Genomic DNA, 18,896 nt, shown 5'->3' on the forward strand with positions numbered 1-18,896 from the left:
TGGGGACAGGCCAGGAATGTGCCCCTGACTGTGCCCTGACTGTGCCCGTGCCTCCTGGCGGCCATCCCCCTCACAGCATTTCCTCTCACCCTTCAGGGTTACTCTCAGGCCACACCAGGGTGCAGCGGCAGAGCTGAGGCCAGATTGCAAACATGTGTCCTTCCCTAGAAAGCAGTACTTGAGCCACCACCACTGTCCCCAGCTTGGAGGCAAGTGTCCCTGTGTATCAGTGCAGAAAGGGAAACTGAGGCACGGCTGTGGGTGGGAGACATCCGCTGGTGGCAGGGGCTGCGGTCAGCCCGCAAACCGCAGCCGCCCCAGCGGGCGCAGCCTCAGCCCTGTGGTTTCCTCTTGTTGGTGACAGTGGTGACAGCGCAGGCACCGAGCACCGGGACATCCTTGGGATGGGCTCAGAGCTCCCCAGCCTCTCTTCACCACTCTGCAGCTGATCCCATGAAGCCAGGGTGGGTTTCCTTTGGAGACCCTGAGTCTGGTGTGGGCCCACCAGGCCAGCAGTGAGGATTTCCTGGGATCCCTGAGGTGTCTCCATGCTGAAGCTGTCACCACAAGACTTCAGGGAGGTGCTGAGGGGCCATAAGCTTCCTGCTTTTGGACTTAAAAGCAGTGGGAATATCACTTTTCCCTCTCCCCGTGTTGATGCTCAGATCAAAGCGTTCACTGTCAAACTCAATCCCGTTTTTGGTCCATCAGAGCCAAAAATCACTGCTTGCATCTGCTGAGCACCCCAAGCTGGTAACAGCTCCTGCACATCCCTGCTTCCACAGCCAAGCACCCATGGGGCAACAGGCACCAGCAGGTCTTCCTCAGGCTTCTCCTACCTTTGAGAAAATGAAATGCCGAAAAGAAGATGAGAAGTGGAGCATTACAGGGCCCTGCAGCACTGGGGATGCTCAGAGCTGGACTGGCTGCCACAGCATCCCTGTGCTGCTGCTGGTGGCAGTCCCAGCAGTCCCACGCTGTCATTCCCTGCCAGCTTCACTGGACACAGGGCTGGGTGCTTTGGGATGGATGCTCCTTGGGATGCAGGTTGCCCCAGCAACGGTTGCTATGGAAAACACTTCAGTGGCAAATTTTCCAGCCATATTCATGTGTCCATCATTGTCTTCCAGAGAGTCCCTGGTGCACAGTGAGCCAGGCATGGCTGGCTCTGCACAGGCAGGGGACTGGCTGGGCTGGGCCCGCCTATTCCTGCCTTTCTGCAGCTTTTCCTGCTGGATATGGTGTGAGAAGGTGTAGGAAGACTCCAAAGTGGGATTTGGGGGGGCATGGCAGATGTACAATGGACAGGGGGAGCAGGCTGTGCTGAGCCATGCCATATTAATTGGCTAGCAGCCAATTAATGCCCCATTGGCCCAGCCGTGTCCCAACAATTGGATGAGATTAATTTTGGTGAATCAAACACAGGGCACAGCTCTGGGACAGTGGGACACACCAGGAGATGGGCTGGCACTGGATGTTTGCTGGGACCAGCAGCTTGGGCTGGGGCTTCCTGCTCCTGCCCACAGCCCTGCCAGGTCTGTGCTTGGGAAAGCTGCTCCCCACCTCCTGCAGCAGCAATAGGATTACACAGGACTGAGTCTCCTAGCAATGAATGAAAAAATAAATCCTATAAGGCAGGACAGGATTTATTAGACTTCAATATTCTGGAAATAATGAGGACATTTCTCTTGGCTTGTAATATCACGGGACCCAACAGGATCACAACCAGGATTTATCCCTGTGCTGCTCTGTGGCATGGGTTGGTTCTCAGCTGTGGAGAGAAGATGCTGGGGGAGGCTGCTTGCCTTTCCAAAGAACAGGATTGCAGGGCACCCCCTCATCTCCAGCAAAGCCAAGGCAGGCTGCAGGGCTCAGGCTGCCCCAACAGTAGCAGCTCTGTTTGATTCCCCATTCATCCCTGGTGAGGGCTGGCGCTGATCCTCGCCCCCAGCTGGGGCTCACTGCTGGGAGGGGAAGGGCTGGCAGCAGGGAGGGCTGGCTGTGCCACCACCATCAGCTGAGCTTCTAATGTCAGTGCCAGCACAAGGATGCCCCGGGGTGGAGACCCTCGAATGGGGTGGGAGACCCACAGGCCACTCCATTACTCCCCATTACTTTTGAACACACTGCAAACAGAATCCCACTGTGCTGCTGGGTGGGACATAGCTCCGAAGCAGAGGTGGGAAGAGGCTGAAAACAACAAATTGGAAAAGAGGATATGATGCTGGCAGCATCACCTTCCAGGTACCAGCTCTGCCCCTCAGAGAACCCCTGCCCTGGCTGCAGGGAGATGTTCCTAAGGTCAGCTCCATGCTCTGGTCCCTCCTTCTCCCATCTACCACGCTTTGCCTGATGGCAGCTCTGTCCATGAATCCCATTGTGGTCCTTGGGACAGCCTGAGGCTATGGGATGCACCCCCAGCCAGACAGCATTCAACCTCCACCCATGTCAACATTTATTCCCGTGTCCCTTTCACTGCAGCAGCTTTAAATGCACACTGTTACCTCCCTGTCATGATTCCCATGGCCCCATAACAGCCCCCACAAACCCCAGCAGATCAGCAAAGCTGAGCCTGTGGGTGTGGGTTGCACACAGCTGGTTTTACCATGGCCCCAGCACATGGATATGTGGCAGAAGCCCCGACCATCAGGACACACAGACACAATTGGAGCCTTGTTTGGGGCTCAGCTGCACAAGGGGCCCCTTCAGGCAGCCAGGGAAGGGGGAGCTCCTTAGAGTGAGGTGATGCTCTGGCCATGAGGAACTCCTTATAGGGCCAAAATTACCCCAAGCAAATGCCCAGGGTGGGTCCTAACCCATGGAGAACATGCGAGCTTCCCAGAGAGGACAGCTCAAGGTGGGAATGTCTCAAAAGATGGGCCCACATCTGAGAACATTGCTCCTCACAGAAAGTGCAGGGCTGCTGGGGACATCAAGGGCTGGTGGGGACACTGAGGGCTGGCGGGTCCTGGGGCCACTCCCCTTTGTGGGAAGGCAACTGGGCAATGGAAATAGCAAGCAGAGAGTGGTTTTGGTCGTTTTCTTTTTTCCTTCCAAAGCAGCCAAGCTGTGTTTTCTGGAGACCTGTAAATCACTCCTCGTCCTCAGGAAAGAGGCAAGGAATACATGATCCAACGCAGCAAACATGCGGGAGGCTGGGGGGCATGGAGGAGGCCAGGGATCAGCCCAGGCTGGAGGCTGCTCCCAGCCATCCCACCCAGCCTGCCCCAGCTTGCTGGGCCCGGAGCTGGCACTGCAGCCCAGCATCCTCATGCTGAGCTGGGCACACCATGCTGCCACGAGCTGGGAGCCCAGCAGAGAGGGGAGTTGAGGCTCTTGGCCATTGCCATTACATTGCCCTTTTCCAGCAGGTCAGGCTGCTTCCAGGATTTCAAGGTTTTCCACATTTGCTCAGCTGAAAAGAAGAAAAAACTCTGGAGGGTTTCTGAAGAGCATAGCTGGGACTGGCAGGCAGGATCCTATAAATTGCAGGTCATCAATTTTCCCAGTTCGCCAGCATACCAGGGAGGTTGTGTGGGCCACATCCCTCTAACACACCATTAGTGTGCATGTGAATCCAAAGCCAGCCCCAAGCCATCCAGCTGCCGGACACATTATGGACACAGCCTGGAGCTGTTTTTAAAAACAAGCCTGGGTTTGGTGCCTCTGGCCTTTGGGATCTCCAAGGGTACTTGTTGCATCTCCATTCTGCTCTTGCTCGTGATACAATGCACAGAATTATTTTCCATTTCTTACCTCCTCGGTGCTGCCCAGCTGCTGGAGCAGAAAGCATATCCCTGGAATGAAAGTTTTTGGTTGGCAGCCCCAGAAGCCAGATGCCACGGGGTCCCAGCCTGTGCAGGGGTGACATGACCCTTCCCTGCTGCTATCCAGCATCACAGTCATGGGGTCCCAGGGCAGAGATTTTTCCAAATATTTCCTCTTCTCCTCTCAGCAACAGCAGAGCAATAGGCAAATCATTTCCGTGGCTGCCTGCTCAGCATTCAGCGGGCCCAGCCCTCCCAGCTTGCTTGTGGCTACCTCAGCATCTCACCATCTTCTGGGATCTGCAGCAAAACAAGCCTGGGCTGCCTTGGAGTCACTGTTGGGAGGGTCCCTGTAAGGAGGGCAGGACAGCACACAAGGGGAGAAGGTGCTGGAGATGGTCCAGCACTACCATTCTGAGCAGGACAGCAGCCAAACTACTGCAGCAAACCTGCCTTGCTCCACAGCCCACACTGGCCCTGCCAGGGCCATTTACTGCCACTCGGGAGCCCCAGGCTGAGATATCCCCACAACAGTGCCCTGGACAGAGACTCTGGCTGTTTTTGCAACCTAAGCCAGAACAGCAACTGGCTTGGAAGTGTTTGGAGATGAAAACATGTCATCACTCTGTTGTTTTGTTTCTGTCCAATTTCAGGCTTGTCTAAGCAGGTCCAATACAGCTGATTCTGTACAGAACAGGGTGCCAAAGGCTGCAGCTCCCCTGAGCACGTGGTGTTTTGTTCTGTCTATCCTGCAGCACAGGCACAGAGCAGGGCTGACTCAGCAGTGGGCACATGAGCCCCAGGCTCAGGCTGTGCTCAGAGCTGCAGGGAAGGGGCCATGGCAGCGATGGCATCACTCACCCTGTGGGCAGGAAGGATAGAGGGGCTGGGGCTGCTTTCCCCAGCACAGCACCTCCATGGGCTGCCCCACCAAGCAGGCCCAAAGCATCCTGTGGGGAAATGCTGGTGAATACCTCTGCTCCAAGGATGTGCACAGGCCAGACATGGGGAGCTGCCCAACTCCACCGGAGCCAGGCCAGCAGGGATGGCTGGGATGACAGAGCATTGCTGGTGTCCAGCTCCAGCTGCTCCTTCCACACCCAGGCGCCTTGGCCTGCCCTCCAGGCAGCTGCACTCGCTGAATGTCCCTGTGTGGCCATGCTTTGGATGAGTTTCCTCACTCCTGCAGCACTGCTACAGGACTACATTGACCTTGTCATCCCCAGTTCTGGGTTTCATTGCACCACCAGCCCCAGTAATGAGGAGGGAAGGTGGTTCAAGCACTTGCTCTGACCTCCAGGCTGCTATCAGGGCACACACTGGGCACCTCTGAGAGAGGTTTTTATGACTCCTGTCAGACACTCCTTACTGTATGTGATCCTTAATTTCTTTGTCCTCTGCTTCCCACACAAACCACACTGCCAGCATGCAGAAGCGTTGGGATGGAATACTTTATTCACGTGAACACTCAGATCCTGGCCCTTCCTGCCTGCTGCAGCTGCTCCCATCTTCTTGACAGTGTGAACAAGGAAGGATTTCTTCACCAGCTTGCTTAACCCCCCCCAGCATCATCAGACCCCACAAACAAGTACAGACAGTTTGGCTTTGTCTGGACAGGAGCAGAGGGCGGAGGGGCAGGGAGTGCTGCGGGCTGGCAGAGCAGGCAGAAGGGCTCCAGCCCACAGCTTGAATGTGCACAGCAGCCATGAAACCTTCCTGCAGCTCCACTCTCACCACCAAACATGCCAGTACTCTCCCAGCCCTGGCAGCTCCTCCTGCTGCCGGAAGCACCTGGGATTGGTAAAGGATGGGTACCACCGCCTCTTCTCCTTGGAAAGTTGCTGCCAGAATTACACCAGAGTCTTCTATCAGCTGCTGGGCCATTTAACCCTCCAAGTGCCTCCTGTCCACTGACAAATACCCTCCCCAAACTATTACAGTAAAAGGAAAACCCTGTATGTTGAGACACACAGGCTGAGTCTTGGGTAGAGAACAGTTTCCATGCTTGGTGGTTGTCGGTGGCCGGCAGCCCCCAGCCAGCCCTGGGGCACAGAAGGGAGCAAATCCCCCATGTGGGGGGCTGGCCACCCCCAGCACGTCAGGGCTTCATCCTGCTCAGTCTGATGTCGCGTTCGATTTCGAACTGCCTGTGATCCACGCGCTCCAGGAACGCTTTCCTCTCGATGTACCTGCAGGGAGGCAGAGGCAGAGGCTGTGAGCAGTGCCTGTGGCAGCCTGAGTGGCCCCAGCCTGGGGCAAACCCCACCTGAAGGGATGACAGGGAGGGAAAGCACTGTCTCCTTCCCTCTCTTTCCATGAACCGATTGCTCCACTGAACATCTATGGACACCAAAACTGCTCTGGTGGTCCCATAGACTAGAGAACTGAACTGGCTGATTCTGGTTCCAGCTCTTCTCCTACAGCTGAGAAATGTCCTCCACAGGCACCTTGAAGGGGATCTGAGCAGGCCTTTGCACCACCTAGCAAAGCAGCTCAAACCCAACCACAGCCTTCAATACAAGCTGACAGGCCCACGATACAAGGAACAGGCACAGGGAGCATTAGGGATGCAAAAAGCATCACCCAGCAAGCCTGCAGCAGCTCAGGGATGCAGGCCAGGGGTTTCCCAGCCACAGACCACCTTCTAACCACTGAGTATTTAGTGCTGCCCCTCAGCATGGCACCTGAGTGCTGCGAGGAAGAAGGCACGCCTACGCCTGGAAAAGCACCTTGCTCCTCATTAATGGCATGCAGCTGAATTTTAATGTAGTTCACTGCAAACCCTTGCCATAGACAGCCCGGGGCTGTGCTACTAATTAACCTAGAGAAGGAGTGAAATTGCAATTCAAAACAGGAGCTGTAACTGAATCATCACAATTGTTTTGCATTTGTTCCAGGGTGGCAAACATTGCACTGCCATGACAAGGTCATTAAACTTGTGTGGGGAATCACTGAATTTGGCTGTTCTGTTGGTCACTGCTTTCCTGCTTACCAGAGCAGCCCACTGCTTGAAAGCAAGAGCAAAGCCTAAGGGAAGACGAGCATCTCAGGCTCAGCAGGTTTTCCAGGCTGCTGGGTGGTGTGCATGAAAGTGCCCAAGGCTCACATGGGAAGGTTAAAGGCCTCTCCTACCAATGTTCTCTCTGAGACAGATGAGCATTTGGTGATGAGGTCCCTGCAAGGTCAGGCTGAATGGGGCTCTAAGCAATCTGATCTAGATAAAGAATTCCTGCTCACTGCTGGGGGTTGGATTAGCTGCCCCTTAAAGGTCCCTTCCAACCTGAACCATTCCGTGATTCTGCAATTCTTTATGCTACAACTATTGAACCTGTACTGAATGTGTCCCCAGCAGGGAGCCTCTGCCCTTGCTGCAAGGGACAGCCCTGACACTCCTGCCCACCCAGTCATCACTGGAAATTAATTAATCCAGATTCATTTCAGTGATTCCCCCAAGCGGGTGAACAGCCCCATGTGTCCCTGCTGCCACCCACTCCCATCTCAGCTCCAGCGCGTCTCGTGCTGACACAACTGGGTCAGCTCATCTCCGCCGGCAGCGAGGGGCAGGGACCAGCACGGTGCAATGCAGGCCAGGAGCTGGCTGGGAGGAGGTGTTTTTGTGGCCCCTGCCCCTCACTGTTGGAGGAGGGCTGTGCACTGAGGCCCCCTCCCCAGAGTGGCTCAGGAAAGGCAGGCAGGGGAGTGTCGCTTCCCTTCATCCCTGTGAGCAGGGAGGCTCCTGGGGCTGGGCCCAGAGAGGCCACAGGAAGGAAGCTGAGGGGTCACACTCTATGTGCTCAGTGTCACTACTGGGTGTGTGGTTTCTCTCCCCCTCCACTGCTGAACACCAGCCACAACCCAGCTGGGACAACAAGGACAGGAGTTACTGATGTTCATCTGGGAACACCCCAATGGCCTGGGCAGCAACAGCCCAACCTACTGAATCCAAAGCTGTTTTGGCCCCTCTGGGACACCCATCTATCAAGGGGTCAGTCTCTTTCTTCTCCTCTTCCCCCCTGGCTGCTGTGCCTCTCTGGTGGGCAGGGCCTGCCTCCTGGGGGATTGATATGGATCATGAGCCAGGAATGCGGTCTCACAGCCACAGCCAGCAGCGTTGCAAGGAGGAAGAACTGCCACCGACGTCATCCCATGGCATTGTCCTTGGCTGGCCACAGAAAAGTGCTCTAGGTAGCAGAGCACAGACCCCCAGGCACTAGCTGGGCATACACTGGGGCTGGTGGGGCCCGGCTGGTTGTGCTGCAGGCACACGGGCTGGAGGTGCACACAGACGTAAGCAGGGAAGCTGCAGGGACAGCACAAGCCCCTCCATGCTCTGAAGCCTGTGCTGGAGCTGCTGCTCTCTCTGTGCTCAGGCAGCTCCGTGCAGCCAACACCAAGGCACCGCCAAGCACGGTGCAAAGTGCACGAGTGAGGCACAAACACCCGTCCTGTGCTTGTCTAAACAACCTTTGCTACCTGAATCAATAGCTCCTGTAAATCATCAACCCGCCTGGAAATGGGGCAGCTGTGATCCACAGCAGAGCAAAGCAAACCCACTGGGAGGGAGCAAGGCTGTCTCTGCTAACGAGGGCAGCTGCAAGCTGCTCTGGGGAGGGTCTTTGGTGCTGCCTGTCCCCTGTCAGTCACCATCAGTCACCCGGTGCAGGAGTGCTGGGGCCGGCTGCTCCCCCATCGGGCTGCCCTACAAAGGTGGCCCAATTAAGAGGCCACTACACATTTCCATTTATAAAGCACATCAGAGAGATGAACAGCAAAGGGGATAGCTGCCTCTGCTCCTTACTGCAGCCCCTCATGTCAAATGCAGGACAGGCCCTCAGGACTTGATACAGCCAGGCTGTAAAAGCCCAGATTCTACTCCTAAGGAAATGCAAATATGTGGATGGGGGCTGGGGGTACAAGGGGGGGAAAATCAGAGACAAGGGAGGACAGGCAAGGGGATAGCACATGTCCCCTCTGTCTCAGGAATTCTAGGCCCAGAATGGCTGGGCTGATAACTGGCACTGGCAGCAGGAAGATGCCACAACCCCACTTCTCCCCTGGTTGCTGTGTTCTGATGTGGCTGCTGGAGAAGGACCAGGGAGGTGCGAGGAGCTCTGGGCTGCAGCAGCTTCCACAGGGTTGGCACAATAAAGGAATTCAGCCTGTCTTCTCTCCTGAGCAAAAAGTAAAGCTTCCTGCTTTCCTTGAGACACGCACAGACCATCTCTGAAAGTGCACAGGATGTGTGGCACTGAGCAAACATCTCCAGGAGTGGGCTGCAGCTCTCCTTGCCAGGCAGACATTTACAATCACACAGCAGGACACGTGGGGAGCAGAGGTTTCTAACAGCACCAGGGATTGAAGGCAGTGCCCGCTCTCGCTTGCCTAGGTTGAAGGGTTAACAACAGCTCATTACAATTTTTATAGAGATGTGTAAATGATTGCCCACTGAAGGGTGAGCACGGCTGACATTATTAAAGGAGAAGAGGCAGCTGCAGAAGGGACAACAGGCTCCTGTGAAATGACCTGGGGCCGGCAGCAGCTGTGTCTGTGTGACCTGCCCTGCCCCCCAGGCGAGAGGGCTGCTCTGGGAGGGCACTGCACCCTTCACACCGAGGTGGTCTGTAAGCACAAATGCAGAGGGCTGTGCCTCCATCGGTGCTCCTCCCTTCTCCCTTTACCTTGAAGGTGGAAGTAATTCCTAGTGAGCAGATACTCGGTTGATCCCCTCACACTGCATGCCTGACTAGTGTAAACATATTCATAAGGAGTGTCTAAAGTTATCCTGGCATTATGTTCCTCATTTGTTTAATGACAAAAACTGCTTGCCAAGAGCTCAGCAGATTTTCTAGCCTGGGATGTGACAGGCAGCAAAACCCAAAGCCGTCCAAGATTAAAGATGCTCTTAAAATTGCTGCTCTGCTTTGCTCATCTTTTCCATGTGCTGATCCCTTCTTTAGCCTTCAAGGACCATCACGTGATGAAGGTTTGCCAGGCATGAAGAGCAAGCTGTCCTGCTTGGATGGGCTGGGAAAGGAAACTGGCCAAGAGGAGCTGACATACTGGGTTTGGGCACACAAGAGATGACACAAACACTGCTCTGCCACACCTGTATGTGGTGTAAATCATGCACCTCCTTGGACTTCAGGGATCTCAGAGGAACAGCTGCTCCTCTGCAGCACTCCTGCTGAATTGCTCTACTTTTTCAAGGGCATGCATTTATTTCATGACCAGAAACAGATCAGGAGAGATTTGATGGAGAAGGCGTGTTTGTGGAAGGGTGCAAGACCAAACTGAAAATATCTATTTGATAGTCTGACAGTTATAAAATATCTGTTTAAAACAGAAAATCCAATCTGTTGGAATGCAGAAGCTTTGAGTTCTTCCAGTAAAAGAACAGCTTATAATAAAATGTACATTTTACGAGCTGTCCACTAAGCTGGTTATGTTTTCCCAGAGCTTAGCAAAGCACTTGTAGTGGAAATGCTGCTTCTGATCTCATTATCACTCCCTGCAGTGCATATTATTAACTTTCTGCTTTATTTACAGCATCACCATTTACTTTTATGATACTTCCATTAACTTCATTGGAGTGAACATTGCTTGATGCACACAACCAACGCCCAGTGCTGCCATAATCTCTGACGCACCTTGCCAGCTGCTCTGGGTTTACACAAATCTTTATGCTGGAGGAAAGAGGACAGATACAGCTGAAATGTGTGATTTGATGGACAGAACAAAACACTCCCAAACTGAAAAAAGAAAACAGGACAAAGGCAATTGTGTTTCCTCATGGAGGGGCTGCATTAGACCAGTTCATGCTCTGTGCCACAAGCAGAAGAGATGACAAAGCCAGACATTGGCTGGACTTAGAGAACTCACAAGGCTGTTAGCAGAGAGTGACAGGTGTTTGCAGACTTACCTGCCTCCTTGTGATGCCTACAGCAGCTACTGGCTTTATGTATCCCTAGAATAAATCCTTAAGAGATCCCATGGGTTTTTGAACTCTGTAGCCAGCACTGGGCATCCCACATGTAAAGGAAGTGATGGGAAATTCTGGACTGCTAGTAGGTAAAGCCCCTCTTACCCATCTTTCCCTCGGTTATGGATTGCCAGCTCCTCCACAATCCCCTCCTCCTCCTTGAAGTTCTCCCAGTCCAGTTTAGATTTCTCCAGTGTGCTCATCTTCTGCTTTTTGGCACCGATCTTCCCCAGGAGGCTGCTCATGCCGCTTGGCCTCTTCACCCTGATGGAGATTAAGGAGCAAATGTTGGTTAAATGCGGGGAGATGGCAATTAAAACCAGAGGTGAGGGTGGTGGCCTCGATGGTGGTACAGATGGCCACCAACTCCAGGGAGCCTGCAGGCAGCAAGGTCACGCTTCCTGCAGATCCTGCTCTGCCGTTCCCCTGGAAGCAGCAGAGTTCATTACACACATATCTCAAGTGCTTGGTTTTTGTGAAAGGGCTTTTTCATTTATCTTCTTAAGAGAACAGAGAGCTTTCAGGCCAAAAGAGATCATTAAATCATCTAGTTTGACCCCTTGTATACACCAGGCCAAGCCATTCCACTGATCACCTCTGTGCTAAGTCTGTTTCTTTGTCTTCAGTTAAAGTGTTGTTTTCTGGAAGGCATCCAGCCTCAATGCGTCACTAGTGCTGACAACACATCCAGGAATTAACCATTTACTTGGTACTAATGCTTGATTTTCTCTAGTTTTAGTTTCTGGTTCCTGCTTCTTACTCTAAATCCAAGAACACCCCAGGTCTCCAAGCAAGTCTCATTAGTGACGTACTTGTACACCACTAATGAACTTACATCTGAATTATTTTTATGCAAACAGATACAGTTCCTTATGCCTCTCATTGAAATGCATTTTGCCCCAGCCCATACGTCACTGAAAACGTTTTGTCCTCCTGCTTACATTTCAGTGCTCTTTGAAGATGGGAACACAGAACTGTCTGTAACCCCCATCCTTCTCCTGATTTGTTTCTGTCCAAGCATCACCTAAATAATCCTGTTAGCTGCACACTGAGTCCCAGTGCACGTGCACTGTGATCCCATACCATCTCCTGGGTCCCTGTTTGGCAGGAAGACCACTTTGGCCTTTCATCCCTTGTTCTTAGAGGAGTGAAATCCCACCCGTGTGGTGGGGCCCCCCAATCTCCCCTTTATGCTGGGAAATGCACACACAGGGGTTCAGGTCAGCCAAGCTGCCCTCTAAGGAAGACAATTCTCAGGGATAGGAACCCATTAAACAAACTTGTATTAACCCTTCTCAAGCCCCCCCAGGAATGGGGGGCAAACAGCATCCCATTGAACTCGTGTTTACACACATTCCAGAGATAACTTCAGGTCTGCAGGGCCTTTGCCTCTGCAAGAAGCCAGAGAGGAAATTACTCTCGTTCCTGAGAGATGAAGGAATTTGGGAAGGGGGGCCCAAGGAAGGCAGCCAGGTGAGCATGGCAAATTGCTCTCCATCAGTGCTCTCTGAGCACGCTCCTGCCCAGGGGTAGCCATTCTTGGGAACGTATCCAAAGTTGTCCTTATCGGATCATTAGCATGGTTTATGCTTCCGTAATTTGCAAGCCTCTAAAGGAAAATAATTCTGCAGTTTATATGGAATTAAATCAAAGAAAATGACAACTCTGTAAGCCTCAGCCAGAAGACTCTCAATGAAAGAATGGCTGGCTAGAGTCACTTGGGGTTGCAGCTTCCTGACAGAGACATATTTGGGATTAAGGACATCTTGGCAGGCTCCATAGCAACTGGACAAGGCTGCCTGCCCCTCCTCAACACCAGCCAGAGGAGCAGAAATGTCCTAGGACCTGGTCCTCTTATTTCCTTCAGTCCCTGCCCATGGCTGGAGCCCAGCCCAAGAGCCAGCAGTTGTTCACTCTGTGGGGACACAGAACAAGCTGGATCTCTTTGATTCGCCTTTATCCCTGAACATCTCATCAAGATGTCTACAGCCCTTCACACCATGATCACACAACAAAACCTTGATCCAATGCTCAATTCTCCCTTACTTTTCAAGGCATGATGGCTCCAGGTATCCTTATCTGCAGGGAGCAGGGAAGTGGTGTAAGGGGACAAAATGGGCAAAGATGTTCCCAGCAGAAGAAAAAACTGGAGAGACTTTGGTTCCCACATCTGGCTATCTAGGACTACACAAGCCTTGCTCAACCACCAAACCCAGTATTAGATGTGTGTTCAAGATATGAGGGGGTCAGAGGAAAGCAGATATGACAAAGAATAAGGATGAACCAAATAAAATATTGGGCCAGCCTCCCCCATGGCATTCCCTGCTGCACAGCTGCCTGGAAAGCAGAGCCCAGTGGTTGTGCACAACAGTTCCTTAACCTGCACTGGGAGGCCTTAAAGATGCCCTGAAACAGATCTAGGCTGATGCAGCTGGCAAAGCTCCTCTGCCCCAAGCCTGGCAGGCAGAAAGCGTTTAAATTAACACAAGGTATTCAGTAACACATTTTTCTGAATACACTTAACTTTCCAGACACACTTGGGCTTAAGATTTTCCTGCCTTTGAAGTGGGAAAAGTAGGGATGAAGAAATGGAGGGTGTTGTCCCTTGTCCCTAGATTTCTCCTGAATGTTTTCTTGGGGCAAAAAACCCCAATAACTCAAGAGCCATCTCACCTACCCAAGGACACCCACAGCTCATCTGCATCCACTGACCTTTCCACGGGTGGAACTCCACAGTCACTGTCACTTGAAATACAGACAGGTCTGACTGCAAAGGACACAGCACACACCTGGAAAAACCCAGCTGAAAGTTCTGGGATCTTTCCTGGGTGTTGGAGAAAGCTCTGCCCTGCAGAGTGACGAGCAGGCTCAGGGGCAGGCTCACACATGCTGAGGCTGATCCCTTTTGGCTGAACCTCGGTCAGCTGCTGCCAGGGAAGGGCTGAGCTGGGACAGGGGCCAGTGAGCCAAGCTGGGCTGCTGAACTCGTCTCTGCATGAAACACAGACCGGGACCTGCTGGCAGGCCACTGCTGTCCCCAAACCACACTGGGGGAGAGATGGAGGGAAGGGAATCAAAGGCAAGATGGCCAGCGATGGAAGAAGAGGGGGTGCTGGCCTCAGGGAGCAGGAGCTGCATATCAGATGAGAGCTGCTTACGATGTATCTTCTCTTCCATGGCAATTTCTGGCATAAATTAATAACATCTGGATGCATACATCCACCTGTAATGGAGCTTAAGGCCTCTGTATGTCCTCTTGGCCATGGATCTCTGGAATATTGCTTAAAACATATAATTCACCCCTTACTTGAAGCTACAGAGTCTGGGCTATGATATGGACCTCCATCAAGGGCATCCAGATAATCACAAGAATATCACAAGTCAACAGTTCCTTCAAGGCAAGGGAACATGACAAAAAAGAGCAGGCTATGTTGCACCCTTGTGTTGATGACTACTCCAGAAATATTATCAATATCCAATGGCAGTCCCATGCTGGATAACCTGGTTCTGCTCCTGTCTGGACAATTCTGTGCTGCTGCAGCAGGACCAAGCCTGGGCCAGGCAATGGGGCCAGGCACAGGCTGAAGGACATGTTTGAGTCTGCTGCTGAGTCTTCATTCCATGCTGAGCCTTTTATCACCCTGAACAAATCCAGCAAACCTGGGGGTGGGAATTCCTACGCTTGTGCCAAAATGAAGTAAATGAGAAACATTAAAGTCCAATTAAAAACTTGCTTGGCCTTAAATGCCTCATCTGTTTAAAAAGCAAGTAAAGGGGCCTGATTAATTGCATTCAGTGCCAACAAGAGGAATTATTACCCTTTTTGTACTCATTAAGGGTATCTGCTGTGGCATCTTTAATCACTAAGGCATTTAAAAGAGAGAAAGTAATTTGCTAAGACATAATGGATCCCAGGGACGAGGATCAGGACAATCGCCTATTTAGGACACAAAGACATGCTCTGAATTTTCACAATTAAAAAGCACAGCCAAAGTCTGCCCCTGAACCAGCCAAAAAAAAAAAAAAAAAAAAAAAAAAAAAAAAAAAAGAAAAAAAAAAAGAAAAAAAAAAAAAGAAGGCTGAGGAGCTCTGCCTTGGTGGAGGGATTCCCCTGCACCATCTAATGTCATCAGGACAAGGACTGTGCCTGTGCCTCATCTGGCATGGTCCTACACAGGGACAAGCAGCAAGCCATGGGCTCCCTTGCTGACCCACTCTAGGTGAAGACACTCTGTGTCCCTGTCCTTAACAGTAATGCTTCCCCCATCTTGGTGCAAGCCTGCAGCTGAAAAGGCTTGGAAAATTGCTGCTATAGCAGTGATAAAGTGTCACTGCCACAGGTAATCCCTGATGTCTTGTAACATGCTCAGCAGGGCTGGGAAATGTATGCCTGTTTAATGGAGGTGGACTTCATCACAAGCTTTAGAAAATAATCTTCCAGCAATTGGGAACCTGGCTACAAAGGCCTCAGAGTGCATCCCACCAGCCAAAGCAGGATGAGTTCCTCTCCCACCCACCCAGACATGGGTGCTCTGAAGGTCTCCTGACACCAACTCCACACTCACTGAGGTTTCAGTACTTCAGCAGCCTTTCATTTATGTAACTCTTCCCCAATGACTAAATTTCCTTGCTCAGCCTATGACTCGGTATCTTCTTCCTGGTAGCTACTAAGAACAGATCACTGCCTCACTTCTTGCAGCAGCCTTTTATGTCTTTGAAAGCTTTTCATATTGCCCCCCCTCCAGCTTGCTCCTTCCTAGACTAAACAATCCCAGGTCCTCTCAAGCTTTTCTCATTCCTCATGGCTTCCAGCCCTCTGACCACTTTCACCACTCTCCATGGACTCAGCTATTGGCTCTTCATCCCTCAAAATGCAGCATCCAAAACAGGAATAGCATGAGTGATGGGTTCACCAGCCCTGGGAGCAAGGGAATGCTTCAGATGCTTGGGAAGCACTCAGCTCCTCACACGGCCCCTGTGACGTGTGCCTTCCTCACAACCATGCGACAGCAGTGACTCATGTTGAACCTGTGATTCACTCAGATATCTGTCTGCTCCACTGCTGCCAAACCACTTTCCTCCTCCATCCATGCAGAACATTCCTGCTGTCCAGAGCTCTGTGCCGCTCCTCCTGTTTGCCCTCACATCTCCCCTGACACAGTGATCTCAAATGTCTGAATGCTGAGCAGCATGTCAGATCCCACCCTCAGGACAGGGTGCTGGCAAGTAGATGCCACCAAGTGCAGAAAGATGGCATCTCAGGCCCCAAAGCCCTTAAAACACCATCCTGACCACCCAGCCCTGCCTCTCCTGCTGTCCCCTCTCCTTCCTCCCCTCCCTTCCTCACTGGAACTTGTGATATTTCCTTGCAGCACAGCAATGGCAGATCTGTTCCTGTCACCCCAAGTGCTTGGATGGCAGAGATTCAGGTGAGAAACTTGCCCAGTCAGCAAAGAGAGGATTTTTGGACATTGTAGTATCTCTTCCTTCCACAATCTGCTGTAAAGCTGAATAGTTTCCTTAAGTGCAGGAAATGGTTCTCATGCAAACTAACCACAGCTGGGCAACTGATGCAGCCAGTAAATACTTTCATTTTAATAAAGTGGAAGATTCCTGCCCAGAGCACCATGCCCTGCAGTCCTTCCTTGTGCGTGCAAGGGTAGGAGAGGCACTGCATGAGAGGGGTCCATGCAGAGACCTGGCTGGGCCCATGTGCCAGCTCTGCTCTTCACTCCCAGACCATCTTCCTCAACAGAGGAGTCAAAATTGGTGTTAGAGAAACAGGGAACAGGAGGGGCATGTCAGGAAGGCAAGAGCAGTGCCACCTGCTCCTTAAGGTCAGGACGGTCTGGCTGGATGGGGCAGGCAGCAGCACAATGACAGTGCCTGGTATTGCCAGCTTGCAGAAACCTTCCCTAGAATGACCTAACGGGTCTTGTTCTTCACCTAAAAGTGATCAGCTCTTCTCATCCCAACTCCACATAACCAGCCAAGGACAAGAAGTCTTCCAGGAAAAACCCAACTGCATTTCTACTTTCTCTCCCTGCCCCTACTTGGCATTGTTTCCCCAAACAAGCTCTCGGGTGGATGCAGAGAGCAACCTGGCTTGTTCTCAGCTCTGCCTGTCACAACACATACTTAAAAAAGCAAACAAGAAAGCCTCTTTAACACCAAACAAACAAACACTGAAATCCCAGGTGGAAAAAACCAGAAAGCAAGGAAGAGAGATGAAGATAAAAGCAGGTTGGATAGTGCTGGAGGCTTGGCAGTGATCCTGGCTGGAGGGCACTGCCCAAGGCAGGCTGGCAGGGAGAGGACTGATGGATTCCCACCACCCAGCCAGGGTGGCACAGCCCAAGGAACTCACTGCCAACCCAGTGGTGCCTGTCCATATGCTCCACTTGCTGAGCTGGTAGCAGGTACCCAGCATTTCCACCCTCATCACCCACAAACTGAACCAAAGAACCTGCCTGAAGTGCTCTGGAGTAGTGGGGATTTCTGACACTGGGCTGTATCTCTGTGTGAGGCCCATCAAACTTCTGCACTCTGAAGAGCACCACAGACCAAGCCACTGTGGACAAGCAGCCAGGGCTGGGACAAAACCCACTGAGTGCTGCTACAGGGTGCAGCAGAGCAGGCAGCTGTGTCCAAAGGCATCAAGAGATGCAAGTGCAGTGGGAAAATGGGAATTACCATGCCTGTGATCCTGCCAGCAGACCAAAACTTCTGCTGCGTGGAGGGCTTTGCAGACAGGAGTCAGCTCCTGGTGAAATGCTCTGAGCACACACCTGCAAAAGGAGCATGGTCTGACTGCAGCAGACCAAGTACTTATAAGGAACAAGGAAATGAGAGTTTTAACTCGAGTTGATAGTATGAGTTAACTTTTCTCAGGCTTTTGTTCAGGCTTGCCAACCCAGGCTAACCCCAAGTTGCTTTGTCATCACTGCTTTTGCAATCTTGAGAGCTAAGCTGAGCCCCAGGTCCTGTCAGATTTCTAATGTCACCTCACTCCCTGAAACCTCAGAGAGCCTCATGGTGGAGACCCCTACATGAACAGTGATGTTCACAGCTTCTTCCTACTCACAGGAAGTATCTGACACTGGCTCCATTGAGCCAAGGAGGTAATCCCTGAGGAGCACAACTAAAGCACACTAGTGCTCAAATAGCAATGTGACAGACAGACAGAAATGTGACACACAGACAGAAGAGGAGGTCTAACCTCTACTTCCCACAGCCAGGTTCTATGTTGAAAAGTGTAAGATGGGGATAAAAGGCACCATGAGGCAGGGACAGTCAGAGCACTCCATCCCAGCAATCGAAGCCTGGCTGAGATGATGCATTTTCCATCAGCCTGGAGAGGCCAGGGCAGATGTGACAATAAAAGCCCACGTGATGTTGCCCTGGTGAGGGCTGCTGCAGGCAGTAGCACAGCTTGCCATGGGCACAGTTGATTCTGGATCTATTTGTGTCTAAATATAGTCAGTGGGGGAACAAAGATTTGTCACAGGGGAAAAAATCATGTCACTCCCAAATCCCAGCAACAGCAGCAAGCATTGCCTGACCAAGGGCAGTGCTCCAGTATTCCAGGTTTATTGCTGAATTTGTTATTAATACGCAGAGTGAGTTTAGGAGTGACTTTAGAAGCTGTGCAATGCTACTCTGGCAGAGTGAGGAGGGAAATAAGTGTCATGGAATCAGCTTTTGAACAGCAAAACTGACACAGCAGCTGGTGAAGGGGCTTGCAGAGCACCACGACATGGGCTGCCAGCAGATACCAGTCAGTGACTTCCTTTCTAGTGCACTCTCCAAGATACAGAAATACTCCATCCTATCTTCATGTCATGGGCTGTACTGGATAGGCCTTTCCAAAATGCAAAGCTGGAAAAAGAGATCTAAGAGCTTCCTTGCTCCAAAACAGGACAGCATCTTATTCTCCAGTCCACTTCCCAAACTGGGGGATAACCCAGTCAGTAAATACACATAATACTGAACACATGAATACACTTACTCCAGGAATAAAACCAGTGTTGGGTCTCCATGTACAGTAAGAGGCAAGGTTGCTGAGCAGGGCAGAGATGGGATGTTCTAGCTCAGGAATGTCAGAGAGCAGCAGCAATATTACAGCTCTGCCAGAGCTGGCCTTTCCTCAG

General features: G+C 51.9%; 1 protein-coding gene across 1 annotated transcript in view; it reads right to left on the reverse strand.

Moving 5' to 3' along the window:
* Positions 1–5,190: 5,190 nt before the first annotated feature.
* The window catches only part of CFDP1 (craniofacial development protein 1), a 59,144-nt gene continuing 45,438 nt past the window's right edge, over positions 5,191–18,896 (reverse strand). Inside the window, exons 6-7 of the mRNA XM_005490768.4 lie at positions 10,852–11,010; positions 5,191–5,956 (exon numbers count right to left, since the gene is read on the reverse strand). Of these exons, the coding sequence (XP_005490825.1) occupies positions 5,866–5,956; positions 10,852–11,010 (250 nt within the window). The 3' untranslated portion in view covers positions 5,191–5,865. The remainder of the gene's footprint in view (positions 5,957–10,851; positions 11,011–18,896) is intronic.

Source organism: Zonotrichia albicollis, chromosome 13, assembly GCF_047830755.1.
Source record: "Zonotrichia albicollis isolate bZonAlb1 chromosome 13, bZonAlb1.hap1, whole genome shotgun sequence".
Taxonomy (NCBI): domain Eukaryota; kingdom Metazoa; phylum Chordata; class Aves; order Passeriformes; family Passerellidae; genus Zonotrichia; species Zonotrichia albicollis.